At 47.1% G+C, this 27,467-nt stretch overlaps 1 protein-coding gene across 23 annotated transcripts in view; it reads right to left on the bottom strand.

Moving 5' to 3' along the window:
* Positions 1–27,467, bottom strand: part of ANK2 (ankyrin 2) — a 494,244-nt gene that overhangs the window by 54,144 nt on the left and 412,633 nt on the right. For 13 of the 23 annotated variants that reach the window (XM_056116850.1, XM_056116830.1, XM_056116844.1 and 10 more), the window contains 4 exons: positions 21,511–21,583; positions 17,696–17,840; positions 11,979–12,081; positions 10,714–10,817 (listed from right to left, as the gene is read on the bottom strand). In XM_056116850.1, coding sequence (XP_055972825.1) covers positions 10,714–10,817; positions 11,979–12,081; positions 17,696–17,840; positions 21,511–21,583 — 425 coding nt within the window. Of the gene's footprint in view, positions 1–5,831; positions 5,868–10,713; positions 10,818–11,978; positions 12,082–17,695; positions 17,841–20,827; positions 20,882–21,510; positions 21,584–27,467 lie in introns of all 23 variants that reach the window. The other 10 variants (XM_056116829.1, XM_056116837.1, XM_056116833.1 and 7 more) reach the window with 3 other exon arrangements.

The raw sequence follows: 27,467 nt of genomic DNA on the forward strand, positions 1-27,467 counted from the left end.
GGAGATCATGGTGCTCGAAAACCACGGGCCAGATGTTGGGGAATGCACTGAGGCCGGCCTCAGGCAAAACAAGTGCCTTAATCCCTGTAATCTCTCTCTGATCTTGACTCACAGATGCAAAACAGTATAATGTCTCTGGGAGTTATTTTTTTCATCATTTGGTTTTTATCATCAGTGATGGTGAGCAGGGCCTCAAACTTGTAAAAAAAATTCCATGTGCTTATTATAGATCTTTAATATCAGATATAATTTTGAAGCCTACACACTCATGCTGTATGCTATTGTATTTCTACCATATTTATTCCAAAGATGATTTCTGATCTTCACAAGGTTTGGAGATGGAATAACTCCTGGTGGCACATGTTCTAAAGAGTGAACTGAATAGCTATGTTGCCTGAAACATATTGAACATGTTGACACAGGAGCGATGCAATTTGCATTAATGATGCTGCATGGAGTGTGAGCCACTGGTGGTACACACCTATGTCAGCATATTAAGTGATCACATGTCTATTCACTGTCCTGGCTTTGCGTCATCGCTCTTTGAATTCTCTTTTGTTTTTATCTCTAAAATACCTACCTCTAGCTTCCTCCTCACCTGGTGTCAGATATTATAGAGTCAGGGGCCTTGCAAGCAAGGCAGAGAGGGAGAATGAAGAGAAAATTGATGCTGCCAAATGCTCCCAGTGAAAGCTCTCAGTGGTGCCTCTGCTTCCCTGGGACCCCTGACTTTCCTGGGCCTTGAGAAATGAGTTGCAACCAGACAGAGGTTTCACCTAGGTGTCCAAATGACAGGGACCTTGTTCTCTGTGTCTTAGGAAGAGAGAAGGCTACAGGAAAAGAAAAATGATGAACTCTTTGATCTCTTTAATATAGTCAGAATTATTCAAGTTACTATACATAGAGGTTTGAGCTCATAAAACAGCAAAGTAATGGGTCAGGACCACCCTGAAGTGAAAGAGCCTGTGAGTCATTTACTGGCCCCAAGTGAAATAGCCAACACGTTTGCTCTCTTGATAAGAGATTCTTTTTTAAAATGGAGGCAAGCAAAAAACCAAGCAACTAAGTCTACCAAAAGAAATAATTTTATTAGGAGTGACATCTCTCTGAAGAACGATCAAAGACTGGAAAATTAAAACCACAGAACTGAAGAGCTGAGGGCTGGAGTGCTAGAACAGTGAGAGAGGTTTGCCTCATGTGTGGCTGACCCAGACTAGGTCCCCAGGACCACACCAGGTCTGTGAGCCTTGGAGAAATGACCCCCGAGGCAGAGCTAGGAGGAAGCCCTGAGGCACCTCCTGTGCAGCCCCCAAACAAGCAAAAAATGGAAATACAAGCAGATAGATTTAACTGTGCAAATGTCTATGTGGCATTATAGATCTGGAAAAGAATCTATAGCTAAGGCAAACTGAAAAAATAAGGGGCCAGTATGCATAATTCAGAAAAAGAAAAATAGAAGTAAATAGAAGTAAATAGAAGTAAAACCAAGCCTCTGTATCTGGCTCATATCAGAGGGAATAATTCTCTTTAGTAAAAAAAAAAAAAAAGACGAACAAAAATATTAAGAAAAGAAATGGAAGACTTAAGACAAAAATAAAAGTGCCTCCGCCCCTCCCGGAGAGCCTGGCAAGCTACCGAGAGTATCTCACCCACACGGCAAAGCCTGGCAAGCTACTCGTGACGTATTCAATAGGCCAAACACAGTAACAAGAAGTTTCACAATGGAGATGTTACTGGGCCTGCTCAAGCAAACAGATGAACAACGGGAGGACAGTGCTACAGTGGTATGAATCAAGCAAGAAAACGCTCCAAATCAGTCAGACACAATGGTTGTCAATATAAGATTAAAAAACAAGTTATAAAGCTGAATCTACAGAATGTTAAGGAAGGCTTTAAAACAAAAAGATGTCTTTTCTTCAAACTAAAGGGAGGAGAAGAAATGATAATTCAAATTTATTTCTAAGTGCTGATGAAAAAAAGTCAGTATTCTGGGGGCAGTTGATATCAACAGTGATATAAAGCACCTGCCATAGAGGCAGGCAGGGGTGGGGGTGGGGAATGATGGGAGGGACCCTGGGACACTGGTGCTGGAAAATGTACACTGGTGCAGGGATGGGTGTTGGAACCCTGTATGACTGAAATCCAATCATGAACAGCTTTGTAAGATTCTATCTCACAGTGATTCAATTAAAAAATTTAAAAAAAAAACAGTGATATGCATAGTGTGGAGTGACTGAGGCTCTTGCTTTGCGGGAGGCCAACGCCAGTTTGATCGCAGGCAACTTATCTGGTCCCTCAAGCACTGCCACAAGTGATCTGAGGGCACAGAGTAAGCCCTGACTACAGCCGGGTATGGTCCAGACCCGTCTTCTCCCCTCAAGGGAAAACAGTCAAGATGCTAACAGCTCTCAAAGTTCATAATGTAAAATTAGGCAAATATTTGACAATTTTCACAGGAAAAGATCAGTACCTCAAAAAGTGTCATTCTTTCTCTCAGAAACAGAATTTGCAGGTAGCTATTATATAATAGTTGTACTCTAAAAAACTGGCTGGAGTGATAGCACAGCGAGTAGGGTGCTTGCCTTGCATGGGGCCGACCTGGCCGACCTGAGTTCGATTCCTCTGCCTTTGATTCCTCCACCTCTTTCGCAGAGCCCGGCAAGCTACCGAGAGTATCTCACCCACATGGCAAAGACTGGCAAGCTACCTGTGGCATATTTGATATGCCAAACACAGTAACAACAAGTCTCACGATGTTACTGGGCCCACTCGAGCAAATTTATGGACAACGGGAGTGACAGCGACAGTGACGATGACTCTAAAAAACAATGGCAAAAAGAGTCAAAAGCCAGTGGTGAGAGACCAGGTTATCTTTCGTATCACAGAGGGAAGTGATGGTTGGACCACTTGGGTCACCCACAAGAGCTGATCAGTAAATAAATCCGAGCTCCCGTCATTTCCGGAGACCAAAAATAGGACAAGATAATGTCTGTAAATGTGTGGAGGTGAAAGAAACAGAATGAAGACATGTAATTAAATAGGCGAGAGGAGGAGGTGGATTGTCCGAATCCACGCTGTTTAAGAACTCGAGGGGACCGTGTCCCCACTGTGAGGATGAAATCCCGTGTGGGGACAACACGTAGCATCCAATAAAGGCAGGCTTCAAACCCATCTCCATCCGTGCACCCAGAGATGGCTTTCTATCTACTGGAATGTCTTAAATGTGATCTAATAATCATCCTACAACACCTGAAAGTTAACTGGAAAGTAACAGTATGGAGGACTAACAGTGAGCTCTGAACTTGGCTAAAGTGGTCTAACAGGATGATGAATGGTGACTTCTTTTATTTTAAAAAAATTTTTCTTTTTTGCTCTTTTGGGTCACACCTGGCAATGGTCTGGGGCTATTCCAAGCTCTGGTCTCAGGAATTACTCCCGGTGGTGCTCGGGGAACCACATGGGTTACCGGGAATCCAACCCAGGCCAGCCATATGCATGGCAAACGCCCAACCCACTGTCCTCGGGCTCCGGTCCCAGTGACTCCATTTAAAGGGGAAGTAATAAGATCACAGAACATGGGAGCCAGCAGCAAGCCCCCTGCCCATCTGGGGCTCACCTCTGCCCCCTCTCTGTCTGCTTCGGTCTAGATTTAGTGCTCTACCCTCCAGCGAGTCACCTAACTCCCATCTTGAGGGTTCGGTTTCCTTATCCTTACATGAGACTGACTACGTCCATGACTACAACCACGCGTGATACCTTCTAGTGTCAGGTCTATGTGCCCCGGGCTGGTGACGGGTTCAGAAAGCTCAACCTGTGCACATCAGCTTCTCTGAGCCATTTCCAAACTGCCTATGGAAACTGCTGTTCGTCCCAGAAGCCTTTTATTTTTATTTTTTTGAAAAATTATTAAGACCGTGGAAAAGCAGCTGGGCAGCACATGGACACACATGGGCACTGCACACTGACTTCAGACGGGATGGACAGGAAACACTCGTGGCTGGCACTGTGCCCCTCACTCTCCCAAGGGAGACCCAGCAGTCATGCAAAGGAGAAAGTCTTACAGACATTTTCTAAATTGAGATATCACATTATCACAATTTAAAAAAGAATCAAAGCCCAAGCCGTCCACCGTTATTATGCAGAGGGTTTACCTGCAAACACACAATTTGATTAGCTGAATGGGGTGCATGCCGAACGGGGGGCAGCAATAAGGAAAAAGGTGTTTGGGGGTTACGGCCTCCACCCCCCAAGTTACTAATCCTCGGGGCTGACCATTAATTCATCCAGGACCCCGGGGTGGGGGAAGGGAGCGACGGCCGCATTCAGTTAGTGATTGCGTGGGAGGAGAGGAAACGGTCAGTCATCAGGGTGCTTTAGTGACCACATCCATAGCAAGAGAACCTCAAATTAAGTCCGATTCTGGGGCCCCAGGAAAGAAACCCCACTGCGGGCTCTTTCTCCCTCAGGCTCCCCGACTTTCCTTCCTCAGTTCCCCGGATTGAATAAAAACGGGCGCTCCAAGAAGGTGGCTCCAATTTGTGAAAAATTCATCCCCAATTCTTTATGAATCACCTTCTTCTACGCAGAGAATTGCGAAGACTTTCGTGGGTGTTTCCCAAACACTAAAAAAGGCTGGAGAGGAAAGTTTGCAGAACGAGAAGTGGAAATTGGCTGATCTGCAGACTGACAACATGTAGGAGCATGACGGATGACAGTCTAATAAAAATACTATCATCAGTAGCCTGAAAAGAGCATTAAAAAATGACAACAGAAATCACCTCGAACCGTGGAACCATTTCTAACAGTAATGAAAGCCACTCCACAGCACGCTTTCCAAAGTAGCCAAAGGTTGCATTTACAGCAGCGCAGGCATGAAAATCCACGAATTCAAAACCTCAGGCCAGGCCAGAGTGATACTACAGCGGGGTGGCTATTTGCCTTGCACGCAGCTGACCTGGGATTGATCCATAGCACACTACATCATCCCCTGAGCACTGCCAGGACTAACTTCTATGTACAGAGCCAGGAGTCACCCCTGAGCACCACTGGGTGTGGCCCCCGCAAAAAATTTAAAACAACACCGACAACAATAACAACAACAAAAGAAACTTCTGGCCTTTGGATTACCTAGAATATGGTTCCAATAAAAAATGAAATTTGAGGAAAAAAAAAACCAACTGAACTTATTCAGTGAGTTTTAAACTTACAACCTTTCATATAACTTTAAAATAGCTCTACCAGGGCTGGAGAGATAGCACACCAGGTAGGGCTTTTGCCTTGCAAGCGGCCGACCATGGTTCAATTCCCAGCATCTCATATGGTCCCCCAAGTACCGCCAGGAGTAATTCTTGAGTGCAGAGGCAGAATTAACCCTTGTGCATCGCCAGGTGTGACCCAAAAAGAAAAAAAAAATAGCTCCACCAATTTGTACAATTGCTGGGAATATTACAGTTCTCTGACCATTTTCTCACAAAATAATACAGCTCTATGGCTATTTCTCACTGCAGTATCAGTGAGAGAACCCCATGACAAATATAGGGTTCCACAGGAGTCCCCATTCATTTTGAGACAATCCCACCTAATTTCCCAAAATTTTTTAGAAAAAACAACAAAATTCACCCAACCCAGACCCCTACTTTCTCTGTGCTGTGTAGAATGGCAGAGTTCGGCCCTGTCCTGACTTGAAGACAAGACCAGGCATCTATCTCTTCAGCTAGGTCGTGTCACGCTAAAGCATCCTGAGGCAGGAGCAGTACGGGGGGTGGGGGGGTGGGGGTGGGTAGGAGGGGGCGAGGCAACATGGTCCGGGAAGGAATTATGCAGAGTTTCACCTGCTGTGGTCGCGGTCAAGGCACGGAGAGGCGCGGCTGCAACAGAATAGAAACTTTAGCAAGAGAAGGAACCAATCAGTGAAATACAGAGAAGGAAATCAGAGGTGACTTGACAGTGAAATCCATTACCTACACCTCAATACTGCACTCACGGGGTGCAGGCAAGGGGTGCGGGGCAGGGGGAGCCACAGTTCTAGGGAGATGCCAAGAGCTGGGCCCAGGATGGGGCAATTTGTAGATGAGGGATCTGGATCATTACAAAAATCGCTGGCTTTCGCGCTCTGACTCAGCCCTTGGCTCTGTCTGCCGGGGACAGACCACAGAACGTCTGAGTGTGCTACAGCATCTGGGGTCTGAAGGGCAAAGCTCCACCACTCAGAAGCCTTTCCTCTCTCTTCCATTAGCTCCTGTGATGGTGCTTGTCTGGGTGGCACAAGATGTCAAGCCAACGGAGAAGCACAGCTTCAATGACAACAGAGGCAGAGTAGGTGACGCCAAGTACCTACTTGCTGGGAACAGAAAAGTCAGCCAACAGTCTTACTGCTTTTTCAAGACTTTGGCTCTCTGCTTTGAGGAAATCTTTCTAACCCTACTTCACCGCCCAGCCAATGACTCTGCTTCCACTTCCTGAGCTGGTCCTTCCTTCGAATGTTCCAAATTTTGTCACTGGGTTGACTTGTGTTACCACTACTTGCGGGTATACAAAAAGATACGTGCCTCGTGCACCAGAAGTCCAACCTCACAGATCCATTGTTCCATGCCAACAGCTTTGAATTCTTTATATCTTAAATACCTTTAATGCGTGTTTATTTTTTGTTTGTTTGTTTTTAGTGGATTTGCATTTTAAAGCTGTTTCTGCTGCAAGCCTGCCTGTCTTCAACATTTGTTCATGAGTTAAGTGGTTTAGATCACTGATTTCTAGTGGTTATCAGTCATATCAGGACATCTTTTATGACATCTTATTATCTCGTTCCTACTTTGGACAAACTTGCAGGCTATCGAGAATGTAGCCTGCCCACAGGGCAGAGTCTGGCAAACTCCCCGTGGCATACCAAATATGCCAAATACCAGTAACAATGATGGATCTCATTCTCCTAAAGAGCCTTGAATATAATCTCAGGGTTAGGATGAAAGAGACGTTACTGGGGCCTGCTCGAGGCAACTGACGAATAACAGGATAATGAAATAAAAAAAAATCAGTCATATCTGAAGCTTGACCTCAAGAATTGTTGGTATGATTGACAACTGACATTCAACTGTTAGACATTTTGCTATCATTAAAGAAACTATGAAAATAAAGACCCTTGGGAAAACAGTATTACAAAGAAGTCGCAAAGTCACGATAGTTAGGAGCAGTGCCTTATACCTTCTAATGTATCATGTACTTATGAGATGAATTAGAACTATGCAGTTCAAAATCTTGTCCACTTGTAGGCATGATCACTACTGGGTACTCAAAACAACTATTGAGTAGATTTGTAAGGAGACACCGCAAAGAAGAAGAAAATATTCCCATCCATCTTTCTTTTGTCAATATTGGCTATATCTAGAGGGCAGAATCATTTTAAATACCCAATTTCAATTCTCCTCTGGTCATCAACATCAGTCATTAGACACAGAGGTTGAATGAATTCACTGATGCATCTTACAGTTATGTTTTCTCTTAACCCAAGACCCCTTGATAATAGCAAATGGAGCATTATACACAAAATCACGCACATGTGCATAGAAACACTTAAACTTTGTATTATCCCTGTCACCACACATTCTTATTTTTATTATATTTCTGATAGACATTTAATGCATCATAAAATCCAACTACTTAAGTAAAACTAAAACTCGGTGTCTTAAAAAAAAACAAATGTAAAAAATAATGAGGTGGGAACCTGGCATATGATGAATAAAATTACAAGAAAACATGAGACAGAGTAGGATGGCATATTATTCATACCCATTAATATAGACCCAACAATTGATGCATTTTCAGTGATAATGATCGACCCCTATTAGAGTGACCTAGGAAATCTGTTTATTCAAATACTAGAGTTTTCACACTATAGATGACAGAGTACCTGATAAAATAGTCCAACATCACCATTCTGAGTTGTGCGATACTGTTACCATCATTTAGAGCAACAACGGTCAGCCAGAGGTCATTTGGCCCCTTATGTGTCCTCGAGATACCCAAGAGGAACACAGTGAAAACCACACAAAGTGGGGGCAGGGCAGGAGCAGCTGGCTCCTTAATGCAGCGCTAGTGGGTGGGACAGGGGGACACAGGTGGGGAATAGTGTCCGAAGGAGGTATAGTTTGGGAAAGGCTGAGAGATTTCAAAATACATTTTTCCTAGCTGATCTGCAACTTGTAAGCAATCTGGAGGACGTGCATGGGGACTGTACACCAACATGGCTTTAATTCCTCGAGAGCTAATCCTTACTAGGGAAAAAAAAAAACAAACTCGTTCTTTAAGAAGTACTGGAACTACAACTACGTTCCAGGAGACAAACTGGAACCCTCATCTCACAGACGTGCCGAAAGGAAGGATTTTACCTTGTTGGATTCGGTTCCCTGCTGGATGTCAGGGGTCTGAATCTAACTGGTCTGATGCCAAAGTACAGACTTTGGGGCTGGAACGATAGCACAGTGGGGAGAGTGTTTGCCCTGCACACGGACAAACCCGGGTTCAAGCCCTGGCATTCCATATGTACTCCCGCACACCATCAGGAGTGATTCCTGAGTGCAGAGCCAGGAGTAACCCCTGAGCATCACAGGGTGTGACCCAAAAAGGAAAAAAAAATAGCAAAAATACAGACTTTGGGGATGTGGAGGGACAGTGTCTCCCATGCAGCTAGCTCAGGGGACCCCCGAGTCACTTCCGGGGCTGCTCAACCCAGGACTGTTGGAGTCCAGTCACCGTGGAGATCCTGAGAGGACCACATAGTGCCAGACATCCCCACAGGGACTCTGCATGCCACAGTGTTCCCGTGCCCATGGACCACCTCCCTGGCCCCCAGAGCCCCAGAGCAGCCCCACATTGTCTCTTTGGTGTAAACTGCGTCTTCTAACACCCACAACAATACCCAGGGCTGTTTCTTAAAAACAGACAAGTTCTAGGGCTGGAGCCATAACACAGCGGGTAGGGCATTTGCCTCACATGCGGCTGACCCGGGTTCAATTCCCAGCATCCCATATGGTATATGGTTCCCTGAGCACTGCCAGGAGTAATTCCTGGGTGCACAGCCAGGAATCACCCCTGTGCATCGCCAGGTGTGACCCAAAAGCCAAAAAAAAAAAAAGCAGAAAAACTCCATCTCATCTGCTTGCTTCCCTGCTGCACACAGCGCTGGGCACTGTGGACGTGAGAATAAAAACCAAAGAGAACAGGGAGAAATAAAACCTCTGCCCAAACAGGGCATGTGGATAACCCCATCCCCCCCGAGGAGCAAACATTGACTCCCAGGAGTTCCTCTCCAACAATAAATGTAGCAGGTATTTGAACAACTAGCATCTGCGAGAAACACCAATGCCAGAGCTTCAGATGGAACTGCTGGGGTCAGGATGGGCACCAAGATCTCTCAGAGATAACAAAGTCTCCAACGTCCAGTTCAAGTTGAGAATCATTTACAGTCAGTGACTGTGTTGGAAGTTTCCCCCCAAACTGGTTTATTGGAGAGCAAGATTTTTATTTTATTTTATTTTATATTTTGAATTGATTTTGTTTGGGAAGGGGGTGAGTTAGGGTATGTGGGTCACACCGTGGAGTGCTCAGCTTCTGCTAGAGCTTGGGGCGGACAAGGTGCTGAGGCTCAAACCCACTCTGGCCACTTGAAAGGCAAGCCCCTTACCTGCTGTCCTCTCTCTCCAGCCCTAGAGAACTAGATGCTATTTGATTTTTATTGATTTATTTCTGGCTTTGGGTGCCACTCCTGGCGATGTTCAGGAGTTACCCCTGGCTCTGAGTTCAGGAATTACTCCTGGCAGTGCTCAGGGGACCATATGGGAAGCCAGTGATGGAACCCGGGTCGGCCTACCCTCTGTCCTATTACTCCAGCCCCGAGATCTAGATTTTTAAAGATCCTTATATCTTGAAAGTGAATTGAATGTCTGAGCGCTCTTGATTTATCCTAAGTAAGGAGCTGTGTTTAATTCTGTGGATACTTATTTAATATAAATAAATGTATAAATAAATATTTATTTTGTTGGAGTTTTTTTTGGGGGGGGGTTGGAGTGGCTATGCTCAGGGCTTATCCTGGCTCTGCACTCAGAAAGGGGTCACTCCTGGAAGTGCTCGAGGGACCAATGAGGGATTAAGCTGAGGTCAGCAAGGCAAGCACTTGGACCTCTCCAGCCCCACCTGGCTGACTTTGAAAAGCTGATTGAGAACTGGCTCGATTCTAATCTCCCTTTTTCATCGTGTCTTGATTTCCAGTAGCTGCAAACTAATGGCAAACCGTGAATGACTCAGACCCCAAGAGACACTTTTAGGGCGTGACTTCGTGAAGGAAGCAGGCACTGAATGGGCCTATTGATCTTTGGGGACGGGGCTGTCTAGAGAGCAAATGGTCTGGACCCACTTTTTAAGACGTCAAACAAAGAAGTGAACTGTCAGAACACGCCAGTGCTCCTGGTGAGCGACAACCTGACGCAAGTCCCCTCATTCCTCAGAACAACAGTCGCTTCTCCGTGTGCAACTCAACCCTCCTGCCCGAGGTGTCGGCATTGGTGGCGCTCTCGCTGAGGAGAGGAAGCAGTTGCTTCCCACTTGAAACAAGGGTCGCGGCCCTGTCCTGGCGGTCAGTTCCAGCCTCTGGACAAAGCCCGTTACTTTCACTCTCATCTCTTTTTACCTCTTGGTCTGGACACAGAATATCGATTTACTCACCCCGAGTGAATGGGGCTGGATGACAGAGCCACATTGTCCAAGTTCTCCGTGCCCCAGCTCAGGCGATAAGAATTCCTTTCTGCCTCCTTGGCCAGATTTGATACCTGAACACAAACAATGCTAGATTTAATAAGGCATTCTCTCCTTTCATTAAAGGAAAATATAATGCTACCTTAAAAAGCAGCGTCATTGAAATTTAGGGGCTATCCGGGACTGAAAATTATTTTTTTTACATAAAAGACTGAGACGTTTAAAATATCTCTTTTGTAATATATGCCACCATCTAAATTCTATTACAAAGATCCAATTTATTCAACTCTCTTTGAAGAAAGTAGGTATTTATCTACTTTCCTGTATCTAGTCAGTCCAAATAGGCAAAGCTAAAACTAAAATATTCCATCACAAACTCTTACCTTCTGGGCAACAATTTTTACAGGCAGTGATGTATTTTAACAGGCCATCCATTCCTCTCATACCTCATCTACATCCCATCTCACGTTTTCCTTTCAATAGAGACATTTTGGGGAAAAAACTTGCCTTTTACATATACAGTCTTCAAACAAAAAAGAAATTATTGTAGCAGAAGAAATGAGCAGTTATTTTATATAATAATAGTTTTTTCTGTTATTGTAGAAAAACTCTAACCATTGAAAATTCTAATGGATATTTTTCATGTTTCAAATCTCCTTGTCCTAGCTTGACAATGAATTAAGAGCTTTTCTATTTCAAATCTTTTCTACTTCAAATTACACACTTTCTCAGGACAATTCCAGGATTCAATAATGTGTACACACATACACACACACACACACACACACAAACCCTTCACTCACACACCCATACACATACAACCCTCACTCAAGTGTATACATCTACCCCCTCCCATATCCATGTGCACACACAAATGTCACTTACATACACATGGGTTGCATACCTGTACACATACAAATACACACATACACTCACACAATACACCCTCACCCACACACACGCACACACATGCACACCCCTCAACACATATACACACACATACACCCTCATCACACACACACACATACAGAAACATACATACACAGAGACCTCCCCAAAAAATCAGAGACATTTCCAGCACCTCCTAATATCCGCAGAGCACGCACCCACGCACACACAACATTTTCTTGGGATATTTCCAGGATTCAGAGATGTGAACACATATACACACACAGAGACAGACACAGACACAACACACACACACACACACCCAGGGCAGGCGGGAGCCCCCCTACCTGGTGACTGGGGACTACGACGGTCTCGTCAATCACAGCGCTGTCCCGCAGGTAGGAGGCGTGGCTCAGGGTGTGCGACCTGTCGGAACTGAAGGAGCGGAGGCTGGTGGGTGGGCAGGAGGCCATGGTCACGGACCCCAGCGGAGGAGGGGTGGGAGGATGAAATGAAGAGCCGAGCGGGAGAGGGGAAAAAGCGTGCAATTAGCCAAGGCTGCCACTTCCAGGGACACACAGACCGCCACGGGGTGGGGGCAGGCCCGGCGGGGCGCCGCCCTGCCCGGGCCCAGTGACACCGACTCATCTTTGCCTGGTACCTGCCCCTCTGACACCGGATAGCCCTGCTCTGATTCCTCCAGAAGGGCTGAACCCAGCCGCTGGGGCTCGTGTAGGGGCGGCCTGTCCCAGAAACTCCAAGGGGACGGGCTGCTGACACTGGGGACAAATGTCCTTCCCCTGTGCTGAGGAAACCGCAGGGGGGGGTGGCTGGGGGGACAGAGAGCCACGAGGGAAGGATCGGGGCTGGATTCGTCTCCACGTGGCTCTGCTCTCCAGGGGTCGGTCCCCGTCCCCGCTGTCAGGAGCTGAGACCAGCTGGGTCACCCGCCCCCTGGAGGGGGCAGAGCCTGGGCTGTGCTTCCTGAGGCAGAGACGCTCCTCTGGGTGTCCCAGACACAGCACACACGGCACACGGGGCTACTTCAAAGGACAGCGCTGTGGCCTGGGCACATCCTGGGCGGGGGAGGGAGACAGCAGTTTGTGTGGCGGCCACGAGAGGCAAGCGAACGGGGACCAGGTCTCAGCACCATCCGGGACACACACAGCCACCAGCATGAGAGAGAGAGAGAGAGAGAGAGAGAGAGAGAGAGACAGACAGACAGACAGACAGACAGAGACAGACAAATGGAGAGAGAGGGACGGAGACACAGAGAGATACAGAGGGAGACACACAGAGATAAGAGAGACAGAGAGAGAGACAGAGAGAGAAGAGAGACAGAGAGAGACAGAGGGAGATGGAGAGACACACAGAGAGACACAGAGACAAAAAGACAGAAAGAGACAGAGAGAGACAGAGAGAGATAGAAAGAGAAACACAGAGACACAGAGAAAGACAGAGAGACAGAGACAGATGGAGAAAGAAGGAAGGAGAGACAGAGTCACAGAGGGAGACACACTGAGAGAGGAGTGACAGATAGAGAGACAGAGAGACGAGAGTCAGAGAGAGATAGAGGGAGATGGAGAGACACACAGAGACACAGAGATACAAAGAGACAGAGAGAAAGAGACAGAGATAGAAAGAGAGACACAGAGAAAGACAGAGAGAGACAGAGAGACAGAGAGACAGAGAGCACTGCCTGGAGGCGCAGGGGCACAGCAGGGCTTGGCTTCGAGATGGGATTCAGGCCCTGATCACTGGTCAGACAGTGACTGGTGTGGAGAGACCCAGAAGGTGAGGGGTGAGACGGGACTTTCCGCAGAGATGCAATTTCACTCTCTGGGCATCAGCAATTTATGTGATCAAATGACAGATCTTAAAGGAGTTTCAGTTTTAAATAGGTGGACCCAAAAACGAAGGGTCTGAATTCTAAATATTAGCCCAAAGCCCACATGGGAAGAAGGAGAGAAAGAAAGAGAGAAAGAGAGAAAAGGAAGGAAGGAAGGAAGGAAGGAAGGAAGGAAGGAAGGAAGGAAAGAAGGGAGAAAGAAAGAAAAGAAGCAAGTATATGCAATAATTAGAGAAGCAAACTTCCATTTGCCTTTAGCTAATAGGCATTTGGCCAGTGAAGCTCTGTAGAATTATGGACAAGATGTCAATTTGGCAGATCGGCCAGTAGAAGCCATTTCCATTTTGCAAACAGGCTTGGTTCAATAAGCTAGAGAATGTCATCTTTATTCAAGTCAACGTTGAAAGCTAATTGTTTCTGAGGGGATTCACCACTTGGTGGGCGATTCATCGTCATCCTGTTATCTCTCTCACTCTGTCATTGATGTTAAATATACATTTAAAGCAAAACCCAGTCACCAGGTGTGGGATTGACCTCAGGGTCCCACACATTTTTAAAGCAGGGGCTCTACCGCTTGAACCACACACAGGGGCTCCACAGTGGTGCTTAAAATCCTAAAATAGGTCTCAGGTGCAAGAGAGTAAGTAACACGCATCAAAAAATGGGACAAAGTGACTTACTACTACATGAGACTAAAAAGGAACAAGGAAAAGAAAGAACAGGGTTCATGGGAAGAGCCAAAGGGCTTGAAGGGTCCAAGTTTGGCCCCGCGGAGTAAAATCTCTCTCCACAAAGGATCCTACTCCAGCACACTACCTTCCAGAACTAGAGTGCGACATTTCAGCAATGCTTGCAATTTCTGATTGTTCTCTGTGTCCTGTCACTTTGTACAATCTACTTAAGTGAAATAAATGGAATTAGAATCTAACTGTGAAGTAACTCTCTCTGGAGGACCAGCACAAAAGTCTGGAATAATACAGCCCTCTGCCTCTGAACTGTTTTCCCTGATCGAAGAGCCCAGGAATAAGCAGACATCTTAGAGAAGAGTTGCCTTCTGTCTTTTATCATTAAGTGTGATGCAAACACACACCTGTACAAGTGTAAAGTTTGAATTGCTGTTCAGCTAAGGGATGCACAAAAATGTTTGCTATGGCCTTAAATTAATAGTCCTTCCCCCTTACCCCCCACCCCCCCATAACACAAATGCCTTAGGGACAGTGCAAAAATTTGAAACAAAATGTTAAAAAAAGTAACCATTACTGACTTAGTAAAATGGAATATTTCTTATTCAGTTATGGAGATGATGAATACTATGAAACAAATGAGTCTCTAAATGTTTGGATGGTTTACTTTCATTCACAGAGATTGATGATTCATTGTGACTGGGTATTTTTCACTGAATCTGGGCATTTTAAATGTGTGAATCTTAATAAAAATTAATGGACCAAAAAAACCAACTAGTCAGAACTCAGCTGTGCTGTTGCTCAGCGTCCCATTTTAATTCTTCTTCCTCATTCACAGACCTTTGAAACCTACAAATTCTTTTTCTTCACTAGAGAGAAGTGTTGCTTTATGGCCACAAGGTGGCGCCGTGACGGTCAAATCAGAGCCCTGGCCCATCAGTTAACACACACTGCTTAACGTTTGCCTCTAAGATGTTCTGTTTAATACGCAAAACCCTAATTTGGGAATTAATCCATAATTCTAGCACGTGACCACATACACACGCGCACATATACACGGAGCGGTGAGCAGGAAATGTGGATGTGTCCAGGAAGGATACCTACCTGGGCATGGTACTATGGAAAGCATACCAAACAAAGAAATAATGAGAAGGAGGCATGGTTACTAGAAAAAATAATAATAATAACCACACATTGAGTTGTCTGAGCAAAACTGAAACAAAATGAGCAAAACAAATGAGAAAACCATGAACCTGGGGCTTTCCGGTCATTCTCCCCTGAAGAGTGTGAGCCAATGTTTGGGGGGCCTTCGGCCGATCTGGGGCTGCAGACAGGGTCACCCCTACCCACGCTGCCGGGGGTTTGCCCCATCTGCAGCAGCCGCACCGAACCACAGAGCCCGCCTTTACAGGAAGCCAGCTCCTAAACTCTCAGGAGAAGCACTTGGAGAGAGGGGGCGTGAATCAAATTAAAAGCACGTCTGAAAAGAAACACCTTTTGGTGACGGTAAGGGCACCCGAGAGTATCATGGATTTGGGCAAAGCCATGATAACCACTTCATTTCTGAAATCTGAAGTCTTTTCAAGAACGTTCCATCTATCTATGAGGCAAAATGCAGTTACTAGAAGCTTCACCCCATCACCGGGGGTCTCCCCAACTCACAGTTCTCCCAGCTATCTCCCCCACCAGGACCACCATCTTCCTTAGTCACTGAAGCCAAGGAACCAGCCTCTGCCCTTCCTCTGCATTCCCTCCCCACAAAATCCAGCCCCCAAGTCGAGCAACATGCAGTTCAAGAGACTGGTTGCCACTTCCTGTCTCTCATTCCCCACATGCCCTTGACCACCAAGGCTTGCCATCAAATCCTGTCTTCATTATCGCATGTAACAGCCCCGCAGGATCTTCCCAGATGCAGTGACCACCAGGGTTAGCACTTCGGCAACTCCTTCAAAACCATCCCATGTCGGGGCCAGAAAGATAGTATAGTCAGTAGGGCGCTTGCCATGATTGTGGCCCACCCGGGTTCAATCCCAGGCGGGGACCCCGGAGCACTGACAAAAGTGATTCCTGAGCACAGAGCCGGAAGTAAGCTCTGAACACCGCCCGGGTATGGCTCAAAACGCAAACAAACAAACAACAAAAGAATTCATCCCAGATCTCACTCCCTGAGAAGCCATTCTAGCCCGGTGCGTGGAGCCTGGGTGGTGAACACAGAGGAAACTGAGGCTTCGGAATGAACTAAGCCAAGTTCCATTTAAGACTCGAAAAAAAATATTCTCTATTTGTTTTATTTTATGGGCAACTGGCAAGCCCACCAGACAAATTCTAAAAGTGCTATAACACTGTCACTGTCACTGTCCTCCCGTTGTTCATCGATTTGCTTGAGCGGGCCCAGTAACAGTGTTAGACTTGTTACTGTGTTTGGCATATTGAATACATCACAGGCAGCTTGCCAGGCTCTGCCGTGCGGGCGAGATACCCTCGGTAGCTTGCCAGGCTCTCCGAGAGGGGCGGAGGAATCGAACTCGGGTCGGCCATGTTGGCTGCGTGCAAGGCAAACGCCCTACCGCTGTGCTATCGCTCCAGCTGTAACACTAGATTCTTTAAAACCCCATGATCTGTGTGCTCAAGGGGGAAAAAGAAACAAAACAACTCCCAAAAGTTTGCTTTTGCTCCACTGTCCACTGCAGACAGGTCGCTCTCTCAGGCCAAAGAGCAAAGCCATCACTCGGTTTTACTACACAGTGCTTGCCAAAAACAAGAATCCAATATAAGCATCCCCAGGCCCTCCATGAAACCCGGGGTCCTTCAGCGCCTTTGGGCCCTTCTCGGATTCTGTGCAGATTCTTATTTTGAATGGACAAATCTACTCCCACACTGTTTCCTTTTAAATTAATTTCTTTTTCACTCATCTCGAAAATCAATTTTTGGGGGGGGGGAAGAGTCATACCCGGTGATGCATAGGGGTTCCTCCTGGCTCATGCACTCAAGAATTACTCCTGGCAGTGCTCGGGGGACCATATGGGATGCTGAGAACTGAACCCGGGTCGGCCACGTGTAAGGCAAATGCCCTACCCGCTGCGCTATCAATCCAGCCCCGAAAATCTACTTTTTTGCAGAATCTCTGGCACTCACCACCACCAACCAAAGCACCCGGAGAGTTCTGTAGTGGTCAGTTGGCAAAAATGGCCTAAAGCCAGCTGTCCTCATCTCGGGGGAAAGGTGGTTTCCAACCCCCGATGCAGACACTGGTTCTGCTACTTGCTAGTTGCGCGTGATTTAACACTCGGTCACCAGTGCCCGGAACGTGTCCACTAATCCACACTCACTCAAGAGTGAGTCAGTAGTGTAGCACAGGCCGTGTTCCTGTGTCAATCTCTCCAGCCCTGATGTCCTGCCCCTTTGAGAGGGAGGAGGACACCAGCTGAGAGCATGATGCCCCTGAGTTCTCAGGGATGGGACTAGACTCATTTACTCTAGACTCACTCTGAAAGTGCTCCGTCATCGTCACAGCGCACGTCGCCTGGATTACCTGTCAGAGCGTCCTCCCTCCAAGCTGTAGCGCAGGTAATTCATGCCATCCAGGAACTGGCTGCTGGGCAGGGAGTCGTCCCCCAGCTCCTTGAGGTCCTCGGGCCGCAGGTACTCCCCACAGTCACCTGTCATGGTGTCATCCCCTGGAGCAGGCAGAGATGGGAGGGGCAGGTCACAGGGTGAACATGGGAACTGCAGAGGGTGACAGCGTGGACCCCGCACCCACGCCGTCCCAGTGAATGCTCAGAAACCAACACCGCACATAGCACACGTTTCCCATCCTGCACCCAGGAGGAGAAACGGCCAGGAGGATGGGGCTAGGGGTCTATTTCTGCCTGCTGGACCCACAGAGCAACACCGGCCATCTCCATTCACGGTCTCTGGGGCTGGAGACCATATGCATGGTCTTAACAACCTGTGTCCTATTTTGCCACACTGTGGGCTCGGGCTGCTGTGTGATGGGGTACTCACAGCACCTCCCCACGTGACGGACAACAAGGGAAGCAACATTTGCGGGTCTGAATCTCATGAGATGCACTAAAGCTGCATCCTCAACCAGAAACCAGGAGACGCCAAAGGGGTCCCAGGTAAAAATTGCATCCATGGGGGCCTATGGCGTGAGACGAGGGGACCAGCTTACAGGATAAGGGGGCCACCAAAAGTCAGAAGGGACTACAGCTGGGAGAAGGTGGAAAGCCAATGGGAAAGGGAGGAACGATACACGCTGATCTGAGAATCCCCCAAGAAAGGCCCCGGAGGGAGTGAGCACCCCAAGAAATCCAGCAGGTGGTGGCAGGAAGCTAGTGATTGTGACATCCTCATCAACTATCTGGCACTGATTTGAAAAGCCCTGGCCTCCAGGGAAGGCTGTTCTGCTGGACAGGAGGTGATGGCTTTCTGCAGGGGCAGAGCGGGCAGAGAGTGCCTTATGCCAGGAGGTGGGGCAGGAGGGGAGGGGTGTGAAAGGCTCCCCTTGGACAGCCCAAGTGACCGGGTGCAGTTCCCTGCCTGGGAGCTGGGAAGGAGTGTTTATTCTGGGACTGGAGAGACAGTTCAGCTGGTGGGGCGCTGGCCTTTCACACGTAGACCCAGGTGTGGTCCCCGGCACCCCCTAGGGTCCCCAAGCCCAGCAGGAGTGATCCTTAAGGGCAGAGCTGGGAGTCAGCCTAGAGCACTACAGGCTGTGGTCCCAAAGCCAAAACAAAATCAAACCCAAAGAACGTTTGCTCTGACACACATCCCAGAAACGCTAACTACACAGTCAAGGGCCGGGCGGGATGAAGAGCACAGGGCAGAGAAACTCTGGGAGGGCTTGACAGGCACTAATCACACACATGCAGCCTGACCGTCTGTGTGGGGAAAATGCTGTTTGCAGGGGAAGGGCACAGTCAGAGGAGGGGATGGGGGAGGATGGGGGTAGGGGCCCAATCCCCGTAGGGCTCATGACCAAGCCCAGGGACTGCTGCGGGCCAAGCCTGTGCTCAGCCCACTGAGCTCTGAAGAACACACTGCATTCTTAGAAGGACACACTGTTTCCTTTTCTCTTAAAAAAATTTTTTTTGTCTTTTTCTTTGTCACACCCAGAGATGCTTGGGAGTTACTCCTGGCTCTACACTCAGGAATTACTCCTGGCAGTGCTCGGGGATCATATGGGATGCCTGGGATTGAACCTGGGTTGACTGCATGCAAAGCAAACGCCCTACCTGCTGTACTATCACTCTGGTCCTTGTTTCCATCTCATTAAAAACTCATTCTAAAGCAGTGATGATTTATTGAGAAACACACGTCAGCAGAGGCTGCGAGAGGGACACAGCTCTGAGAATCACTGCTCCTCCCAGTAGGGGACAATCAGGGCCCGAAAGAGAGCAAAGGAAGGGACTGTGACACATGCAGGAAAGCCAGGTCTGATCCTGGATGCCTCATGGTCCCCTGAGCACTATCAGGAATGATGCCTGAGCACTGATCCAGGAGTAGCATCTGAGCACTGTCTGGTGTGGCTCCCCCCACCCAAAAAAAAGGACACAGATGGTATAGTCAAATGCTATAAAATATAATGACCAGATCCAGAAAGACTGACTCATATAAATGGAATTTCCACAAGCCCAGTAAGTACTTTGTCTACACACTGTTATTCCTTAGGAGTTATTTTGGAAACCAAAAAAAAAAATTTTGAATTGATCTAGTTTATGAATCTCAACTGCCTTATAAATTTAAACTTATGAGTAAATGGTTTGCTGACAGTACTGCCCCATGTCCTTTGTGAACTTCTTCCTGGATATATTTTATATTATTAATTGTTCCCTATATACCAAAGCTTGCCCCAGTTCATTTTAAAGGCTACTAATTGCTCCATGGTTGGAAGCCTGCCTCAGGAGCTGGGGAAGAAGGCAGCTGGAATAGAGAAGGGATCACTAAGTCAATGATGGTTGGAGGGATCACTCGGGATGGGAGATGTGTGCTGAAAGTAGATAAAGGACCAAACACAATGGCCTCTCAGTATCTGTATTGCAAACAATAATGCCCACAAGCAGAGCAAGAGTAAGAAGGAAACTGTCTGCCATAGAGGCAGGGGGAAGGTTGAGATCTGAGGGGAGGTGGGAATACTGGGGACATTGGTATAATGTACACTGGTGAAGGGATGGGTGTTCGATCATTGTATGACTGAAACTCAAACATGAAACCTTTGTAACTGTATCTCACAGTGATTCAATTTAAAAAAAAAAACTATATAAAACCCTTTCAAAGGGTAATTTACTCAAGTTCCAGCTACCTTAAGAAAGCCACGCTATAAATTAACTTAAGATACTTTACCACACCTAATATAAGCTTTCATCCAATAGTGTACTGACTGCATTCATTTCAAGCAATGTGTGTTAGTTCATTAGATCATTTAATTGGGTTAATAGCTTTCAAAAAGTAGTTGCAAAATCTGATACTAGTATAAGCAATTCATATCTTTAAGCTTTCAAGTGAATAAAGTCCACACAACTCAATAAACACACACACACACACACACACACCATCCACATTATACATGCCAAAACTCAGATTAGCATTACATGGTTGATTCTACCTAGTTAAGAACAATGAACAGCAAAATCACTTTCACCCCAACGATTTCTCCATGTACCTGAGTCACTAAGCACTTCCTCATCAATATAGCGGTCACCAAACTGTTTAAGGGCTGTTCAACAGACAAGTGAAGGCAACAAAGATGATCCCACAAGATAAGGAGAGAACGCAAAAATATTACATATAAAAAAATTTTTTGCGGGGCTGGAGCGATAGCACAGCAGGTAGGGCATTTGCCTTGCACACGGCCGACCCAGGTTCAATTCCCAGCATCCCATATGGTCCCCCGAGCACTGCCAGGAGTAATTCCTGAGTGCAGAGTGAGGAGATACCCCTGAGCATTGCCAGGTGTGACCCCAAAAACAAAGGGGAAAAAAGAGATTAAAAAGGTGATACCTGGAGAAAATGACTGAATCAGAGTTCTTCCCTTTGTGGAGAGTGGGGTGGAGGCACACCAGGCTGTGCTTGGGGAGCACAGGAGAGCACAGGAGAGCACTCCTGGCAGGCTCAGGAGGAGAACAAAGGGGTTGCTGTGGCTCAAACCAGGGTCACTGTGTGCAAGGCAAGCATGCTAGCCACTGGACTCTCCAGCCCCAGAATGCTCCATTTCTCAAAAGCAAAAGTAAATAGGTTGAAACAATGGTGGGAAACTGACTTTCCAGGAGAATCACCCCCACCTCCTCTACCCCACCCCAATTCCTGCCGTAGGGGCTGGTCCCTGAAAGAGAAACTGTCACTTACCCTCCTCATCAGAAACATCCAGCACTTCCGTCATGGTCTCTGGGACATTCAACTTGTGTTTTTCAGTGATCGTCTGGAAAGATGAGAAAGGAGAGGCCTGAATTAAGGACAAGAGCAAACCAGAGGCCAAGAAGGCTGCTAAGTGGATCACACAGCTGGAAGAATCTCTATCACGTGGATATTTCTGGAAGCCTCTTTCTTCCTAGCCCACAGTGTGCATCCTTCTTTCTGAAGATAAGTGATGGTGCACTCCGGTGCAGTTGTCTAAGAGAAGCTTCCTATCTTGAGTTTCCACTGGAAAAGTCAATTCTTTGTATCTTTAAATCTGGGAACAAGTGGCAACAAAGGTACAAAGGCAACAAAATGGGAGAACTTGAGTTGGGGGAGGGGTCAATGGGGGGTCGGGAGGGGGTGGCTACACTGGTGATGGGGGCAGCCTTGGAATCATATGCATGAGAAACCATCATTGATAGTATTGCAAACCACAGACCCTCAATCAACAAAAATAGATATATATTTTAATGAATCACTGTTGAGACAGTTACAGATTTACAAACCTTCGTGATTATGTTTCAGTAATACAATGGACGGGAGGAGTACCCATCCCTCCACCAGTGCCCATTCTCCACCACTAATGCACCAATGTTCCCGGTATCCCTCCCGCGACCCCCCTCCAACTGCACCCCTCCTCCCCACCTCTATGGCAGGCACATTCCCTCTTTCTCTCTCCTTTTGGATGTTATGGTTTGCAATATATGCTTGGGAAAGAAAAGTAAAATCTGTGGCATACGCAGTCCCTGTGAGAAACCAATGAACGTTCTGAGCGCTTCCCTATAACATGCCAACAAATGCCTCCCAGAAAGCTTCACAAAGGTACAAGGAACATGTGTGAGCTATAAAAGGCAAGTGATGGAAGAGATTGGTGAGCACAGCAGAAGATAAAGCATGTGAGCAGAAGACGGGGTTCTTCTCTTCTTGATTGAGGGGCCAACAGGAGACAGTCGTGATCCTTACGGTGTTCACTGGGCATAAGACTCCAGCTGGCTACTCGTCTGCCTTCCGAAAGAGCACCCGAGTTGCTAAATAAACCCACTCCCCCCCCAGTCCTTGCCTCTGGGGTCAGATTAGGAGACAGGAGGTCCAAATCCTCACCCCATTTACTGTTAGGGGGATTCACAAGGCCCCTTATTTCTCTTGGTCCCGTCTCCTTATATATGAGACAGAGATAACACTACCTCATCAGACACATGACAATGATGAAATAAAAAATAATACATGAAAACTCTAGAAATTGAATTTGATATCAGTACTCCATAAAGACTGTCTAGCCTAATTTACTGTAACATTATTATTGTCATTGTCATTTTATATTATATTTAATCTTTAGAATGAAAAAGAGAAAGAGAGAGAGAAGAAAAGTGTCTGCCATAGAGGCAGGTGGTACGGGGAGGGGGGAGGGGGAGGGGGAGGGAGAGAGGGTAACTGGGGACATTGGTGGTGGGAAATGTTCACTGGTGAAGGGGTGGGTGTTGGAACATTGTAAACCCAATCATGAAAAACTTTGTAACTGTGTATCTCACTGTGGCATAATAAAAAGGTAAAGGCCCTCCCTTGATCCTCGATTTGCTCCAGCGGGCCCAGTAACGTCTCCATTGGAGACTTTGTTGTTACTGTGTCTGGCATATCGAATACGTCACGGGTAGCTTGCCAGGCTCTGCCGTGCGGGCGAGATACTCTGGGTAGCTGGCTGGGCTCTCCGAGAGGGGCGGAGGAATCGAACTCGGGTCGGCCATGTTGGCCCCTTGTAAGGCGAACGCCCTACCCGCTGTGCTATTGCTCCAGCCCGTGGCATAATAAAATAAAATAAAATAAAATGAAAGTGTCTTCCCTGAATGTTCTAGTCATGCAAACGCTCAGGAAGATTCTGAATGTCTATTTTGCTGACGCCAAGGAAACCAGTGACTTAAAGAACAAGCCCCCAAGTCTCATGATTTAAATGCCACCAAGAAACAATTGAATGGCAGACTCACCTACCGGGCGTTCTACCAACACCATATCAAGTGTACCAACTGTTCGTTACTATTAATGATACTTTTAAACAAAACCAGCCTCATGATGAGCAAAACCTACTAAAGCCACAGAAATACAATGAACAGCTTGTGTGTTTGAGCGCTGTTATCTTGAGCCCAGACTTCCTTTAAGGAGGAAAATGACCTTCCCACCCATTTCTTTTCTTTCCACTCACAGCTGAGAGATTCAGATACATTTACAGAAAAGGCCAACAGCTCACTGTGAAAACACACCTGCAGGCACATAAGTCTCACGCTTGAGTGCTCAGAGGGAGAGAGCAGATTGAAACGGGATTTAACTGCATGGCTTCTCGGAGTTCCACTGGCTTAAACACACGCCCCCAGGCTGGGGTGGTACTCTGTAGAGAAGTGTGTGCCTTGCAGGCTTGAGGTCCTGGGTTTGATCCCTGGGCCACCACCCAGCCCCCTAAAAGGCATTTGGATTCTGACCAATCCAGGTACAAATCTAGACTCTGAACCTGTCACTTGGGGCTGATGAGGAGCTGAGGAACGGAGCATCTGCCTTACAGTGTGAGGTTTTGGGTTTGGTCCCACAAACTTTAAAAGCTTCCTTCTCTTCAGTAAGCAGTGCCCTGTCCTTTTTCTGCCACCAGCTCATGTCATCCTCCGAGTTTACCCTTTTGTTCCTTCCCTTCCAGCCGTCCCTTTTCCCTTCTCCTGGTTCCGATGAGGCCGGCTGGAGCTTGCCCCGTCCTTCCCAGGAAAGGCATCTGCGGATCTGTGCTGACTTACTGCCCGTGTTCCAACAGCGGGTACTGACCACTGTCCTCTGCACACACAGCCAGGCTCAGCCTGTCGCCCACCCTCACAGCAATTGTTTCAGTCAGGCTGAAACGCAGAATCTAAACCCCAGGCATGGCTTCTTGAAAATGAATGGAATAAACAGGTCCCCAAAGTGAAAAGTCCCACACCCTCCCTCACACACACACACCCCTTGCAGTGGGTAGGATGTTTGCCTTGCACAAGTCTGAGTTTGAGAAATTTGTTTTGAGAAAAGTAGGGAAACTTTTTTTTTCTTTTTGGGTCACACCCGGCAATGCACAGGGGTTACCCCTGGCTCATGCACTCAGGAATTACTCCTGACAGTGCTCAGGAGATCATATGGGATGCTGGGAATTGAACCCGGATCGAGTGTGTGCAAGGCAAATGTCCTACCCACTGTACTATCACTCCAGCCTGATTTGGGTTCGATCCCCAGCATCCCATATGGTCTCCCAAGCACCGCCAGGAGTAATTCCTGAGTGCAGAGCCAGGAGTAACCCCTGTGCATTGCCGAGTGTGACCCAAAAAGCAAAAAAAAAAAAAAAAAAAAAAAAAGACCTCTGCTCCACATCATGGTGGAAGACATTTCACTTTCTGAGAATCAAGATAGGGAGAAACGCAGTGTTAAGGACGCGCACAAAATCTCGATGAAAACACAGCTGCAAATCAGGGGTGAGTTCAGCTTTTACATACACAGTTTTGTGTGCAAGGCTGACAGAATTCCAAAGTGTCTTCTTGTTTGTTTTTGCCACCAACCTAATACTGCAGAGAAAAACGCATCTGGAGACTCAATACCTGGTGAGTGGACACATGAGAAAAGCTACTATATTGCTTAGTTATCATTTTAATTACATGTGGAAATTCAACACCAATTATAATCTATGTTCTCCATCAGTGCTTCTTTACTCTAGTTTAAAATTAGGAGAGGAAATTTTAAAATATCGTTGCTTGGGTGCCATCATGGACCACTCAGAATTCCTGGGGATAAGACCTAAAGATAAATATTTTTCAAAAGTTCCTCGGAGGCAGGGGGCAGAGTTCCAACAGGTTGGAACACACGCTTTGCATGCAGAAGCCCCGGGGTCCTCCCCCATCATCCTGGGGTCCCTTGAGCACCAGCAAGAGTAAACCCTGAGCACCTCGCCATGAGCAGTCTGAGTACCACCAGACATGGTTCAAAGCTCAAAAGTAAAACTAAAGTTTCCCTGGTGAGTCTACTGAGCAGCTCAATTTGTTTCCTATTTCCTTTCTTTTTTTTTTGCTCTTTGGGTCACACCCAGCGATGCTCAGGGGTTACTCGTGGCTCTGCACTCAGGAATTACTGCTGGCAGTACTTAAGGGTCCATATGGGATGCCGAGGCTCAAATCCAGGTCGGCCAAATGCAAGGCAAACGCCCTACGCATTGTACTATTGCTCCAGCCCTGTTTCCTATTTTTTTAAATTAGGAAAAGCAGATTAACTACAGAAAAACAATAAGCATTTAAAATATTAGAGATAGGACATGGAATGACAGTACGGTGGGTAGGGTGCTTGCCTTGCATATGACTGAGCCAGGATCGATTACTGGCACTGCATATGGTGCCCTAGCCTGCCAGGAGAAAGCCCTGAGCACAGCCAGGCATGGCCCCAAAACCAAAATAAAATAAAATATTAGAGAGAATTTTTTTGTCACACCCCGCAATGCACAGGGGTTACTCCTGTCTCTGCACTCAGGAATTACTCCTGGCGGTGCTCGGGGGACCATATGGGATGCTGGAATTGAATCCAGGTCAGTCGTGTGCGAGGCAAATGCCCTACCCACTGTGCTATTGCTGCAGCCCTGTATGGCAGAGCCTGGCAAGCTACCCATGCCAAAAACAGTAACAATAACAGGTCTCATTCCCCTGACCTTAAAAGAGCCCCCAATACACCACTGGACTACAATAGCATGCAACAGGGATGGATGGAGATGTTACTGGCACCTGCTCAAGCAAATCGATGAACAACTGGACAACAGTGATACAGTGACAGTGATTAGAGAGAGTATTTAAGTCTTTAAGCTAGAAATCGTACTACACTTTTTGGAAATTTCTTATGAAGAATTTAGGTGTAAATAAAATGGTTCAAAAATGGAATGGCTGGGGCTGGAGCAATAGCACAGCAGGGAGGATGTTTGCCTTGAACGTGGCTGAGCCAGGTTCAATTCGCAGCATCCCATCTGGTCCCTCAAGCACCACCAGGAGTAATTCCTGAGTGCAGAGCCAGGAGTAACCCCTGAGCATCGCCAGGTGTGACCCAAAAAGAAAAAAAAAAAAGACACAGCAGCAAAGAAGAAAAAACGCTGGGAGGCTCCACAGCTCCCGGAGAATGCTCCAGGTCCCAAACAGAGCTGAGATCACTGGGAAATCCCAGATGGGGTAGGTGCCGCATCCCACCTTCTCCAGACGAAACCCCGGTGACCATGAGCCTCTACAAGCATAGCTCGGGCATGCGGGAACCAGGACTTTTACTCCAAACTGCCAGGACTGCCCCAGCTCCCAGGTAACCTCTGATTCCGGAAGTCACGCCCACAACCCGCCCCCAGCGCAATCTTTACAGCACACAGCAGCAAAGAAGAAAAACTGCTGGGAGGCTCTACAGCTTCCAGAGAATGCTCCAGGACCCAAACAGAGCCGAGATCACCAGGAAGTCGCAGATGGGGTAGGTGCCACATCCCACCTTCTCCAGATGGAACTCCAGTGACCATGAGCCTCTACAAGCATAGCTTGGGCATGCGGGAACCAGGACTTTTATTCCAAACCGCTCGGCTGCTTACGCGACATCTCCTTATACACAAAGTGATCAATGGAAAGTAAATCATCCAACGTTTCTCCCTGAAAATCAGGCTTAACTCTTTTATAAACCACAACACCCAATAGGAGAGAGAGAACAAAAGGGAATGCCCTGCCAGAGGCAGAGTGGGATGGGGGGGATGGGGGGCGGGAGGGATACTGGGATCTGTGGTGATGGGAAATGGTTACTGGTGGAGGGATGGGTATTCAAAATAAAAAAATAAATAAATAAAAATTTAAAGAAAGAAAGAAAGAAAGAAGAAAGAAAGAAAGAAAGAAAGAAATGCAAAGGGT

This window comes from Sorex fumeus, unplaced genomic scaffold (assembly GCF_029834395.1).
Source record: "Sorex fumeus unplaced genomic scaffold, SorFum_2.1 ptg000033l, whole genome shotgun sequence".
NCBI classification, from domain to species: Eukaryota; Metazoa; Chordata; class Mammalia; order Eulipotyphla; family Soricidae; genus Sorex; species Sorex fumeus.